This window comes from Pinus tabuliformis, chromosome 1_1 (assembly GCF_031772625.1).
Source record: "Pinus tabuliformis cultivar Carrire ecotype Pingquan chromosome 1_1, CPIR1, whole genome shotgun sequence".
NCBI classification, from domain to species: Eukaryota; Viridiplantae; Streptophyta; class Pinopsida; order Pinales; family Pinaceae; genus Pinus; species Pinus tabuliformis.
The window spans coordinates 936,545,062-936,547,921 of record NC_142297.1 but is presented as its reverse complement, the minus strand read 5'-3'; the positions used below and the strand labels follow the sequence as shown (position 1 = coordinate 936,547,921).

Here is a 2,860-nt window from a genome sequence, read left to right as displayed (position 1 = left end):
CCATAGAAGAAACCCTAGAAGTCGCTGAATGTACCCTTGTTGGAAGGGCGAGAGGAAAGAAACTCTCGTCAGGATTTCTTCAAGCTTGGGGGGAACAACGTTTCGTTTCTGAAAGGCCTCTTCAGTTCGAGGCTCAATGCTTAGCAAAAGGGTGGTTTATGCTTCGATTCGAGGATAAGGAGGCGGCAGAGTGGGTGCTTGAACGGAACTGGATCATAGGGAACATTCCGTTACTGCTGAAGAAATGGACCCCCCTTTTCGATGCTATCAAGGAGAGAACGGACGAGTTCCCTGTATGGGTAAGAGCCCCGGGTCTCCCATCTTTCTTATGGACAGAAGCTGTGTTCAAATCCATCGGTAACAGATTGGGAACCTTCTTGGAAGCAGACATGTCTTTTCTGGAGACGAAGAACAGAGCGATGGCCCGTATTCTGGTATGCCTTAATCCGAGCAGAGGTCTTGCACAAAAAATTAATCTGCAATATAAAGAATATGTGTTCGAACAGATTTTGGATTACGAGCACTTGCCCTTTAGGTGCCATCGCTGCCATGAATACGGCCATCTGGCAAAGGATTGCCCGTTATTCAGGAGAAGAAGACGTTTTCGGAGGACTCCAGTTTTCAGAGATCCTGTTTTCAATCAATTTCAAGCTACCCAGGAGAATGAAGGTACGGCAAAGCAGAAATCAGAAGAAATGGAGGTCGAGGGGATTCAGTCTGAGCCAGCGGCCGAAGTACCCCTGACCCAAGAGGCGGCAATGAACCCTGAACCGCATCCGTCGGAAGCAGTGGAGGAAATTGCAACGGATGCACCTGCAGATCAAAACCCAATCGACGATCCGGATAAGGGTATGTGTTCAGGACCTCCTCTCTCTTCTTTTCAAGTCCCTGAGCATATTTCAGTTTCTATGAACATTTCGCCGGTAATATCGCCCTCACATAATAAAGGATTAAATGTGAATAATGAACCTGCGAAGACATCCCCTGATATAGATTCTATTTCGGTTGCTATGCCGTCCCTTGATTTGAACTGTGAAGATATGTGGCCTCCACTTGCCCCCCTGGTCCCTCACACTCCGTGCCCCTATAACCTTAGATCTATGGGAGGAAAGTCAGTTTTGCCTGGTGTAGTTGGAGGTTTAGGTAAGTCATCCTCTCAGGTCTCTGCCAAAAACAAGAGAGGTAGAAAATAGGACCTTTCTAAGGCAAAACTTAAAGCCAAGATGGATGTAGCGAATGGTAAACAACACTCTATCACTGGGGTTCTTAGAGCAGTGCAGACCCCTGAATCTGTTATCAAATGATTTTGTCCTCATGGAATTGTAGAGGTTTGACCAATAAGCCTAAAAAATTGGCCCTGAAAGAATGGCTCCTTAATTCAAAAGCTGACATCCTTTTCCTTCAAGAAACCTTGGGAAAAGGACCCGAGGTAGAGACCATGCTAAAGGCTCTTCTCCCAGGATGGACCTTTACAGCAACAGACTCATCAGGCCACTCGGGGGGTCTTGCAAATTTTGGTTTTAAAGAAGGGAGAATTAAGGTCATTAATCAATGGGGGACGAAGCAAGTAATGGGCATGGAGGTCATTTCCCCTGATTTTTCCCACCCTTTTACTATTGTAAACATCTATGGCCCTTGCCAAGGAAGGGAGATTTTCTGGAATGATCTGATGGCGACTTCTTTGATGAAGTCTTCTCTGATGATTGTGGGGGGAGACCTAAACTTCTCAATTGGAAGAGCTGAGGCATGGGGTCCTTCGGCTAGGGAAGACCCTTTGTCGGAATTTTTCCTCAATTTACTTCTGGATAACAACCTTACAGATCCCTCCCCGATTAAACTCAAGCCTACATGGAGGAACAGGAGAGCAGGGGAGGATCGGATAGCCAAAAGATTAGATCGTTTTCTTCTATCTGAGGACCTTATATCAAAGACTCCTATTCTCAGGCAATGGGTCGAGGAGGTTGGTAACTCAGATCACTTCCCTATCTTTTTGGATCTCTTTTTCCCTCCACAAAAGCCTCCTGCACCCTTTAAGTTCAATTCTTCCTGGCTTCAAGATCCTTCATTCAACAACCTTTTTAAGGCAACATGGATACATCCGGACAGAAATGCAAGAGAGGACAAAAGTTTCCTGTTTATGGAGAATCTTAAAAGGTTGAAGAAAGCGACAATAGCATGGGCTAAGGACAGGAAGTTGAAACAGAATGCAGAGCTTTTTAGAATCAGGGAGGAGTTAAAGAAATTGGAGAGCATTGAGGTGGACGGTTATGTCTCGCAGGTGTCAAAGGATAGAATCCTCCACCTGGAGAAGCTTCAAAACAAAATACTCTTGGACAAAGAAGAAGAATGGAGGCTCAAGAGCAGGGCAATATGGTTAAAATCAGGAGATGAAAATACTAGCTTTTTTCACAACTATGCAAAAGGAAGAAAATCGATAAACACTATTTGGAGCCTTAAAGATGAAGAAGGTAGGGTGGTCAGCTCTTTTTTAGGCCTCTCTGGTCTAGGACAGAGACATTTTCAGAGAATTTTTTCAGACTCGGGAGAGGCCACCATTGCAGAAGTCATAAGAACAGCTCAATGTTTCCCAAGATTTGTCGAGGAGGAAGAAGCATAAGATCTCTCAATCCCTGTCTCAAAGGAGGAGGTTGAAGCAGCGATGAAAATCATGGCAAAAGAAAAAAGCCCTGGCCCTGATGGTTGGACTATTGAACTATTCCTCTCTTTTTTTGACTTAATAGGCTCTGAAATCACTGATGTAGTAGAAGAGTCAAGACAGAAAGGAGAGATCTACAGGCCTTTTAATTCAACCTTTATAGCTCTCACTCCAAAAAAGGATGATCCAGAGACCTTTGAAGAC

At 44.7% G+C, this 2,860-nt stretch overlaps 1 protein-coding gene across 1 annotated transcript; it reads left to right on the top strand.

Moving 5' to 3' along the window:
• The first annotated feature begins 1,438 nt into the window (after nucleotides 1–1,438).
• LOC149217541 (uncharacterized) lies at nucleotides 1,439–2,617 on the top strand. Its single transcript, XM_089390266.1, has one exon. It carries the CDS (start codon nucleotides 1,439–1,441, stop codon nucleotides 2,615–2,617), a length of 1,179 nt encoding a protein of 392 aa, XP_089246392.1.
• The last annotated feature ends 243 nt before the right edge of the window (nucleotides 2,618–2,860 follow it).

What these genes read in the sequence shown, in the direction of transcription:
- LOC149217541 (XM_089390266.1), top strand. Translation starts at nt 1,439, where the DNA reads ATGCTAAAGGCTCTTCTCCCAGGATGGACCTTTACAGCAACAGACTCA.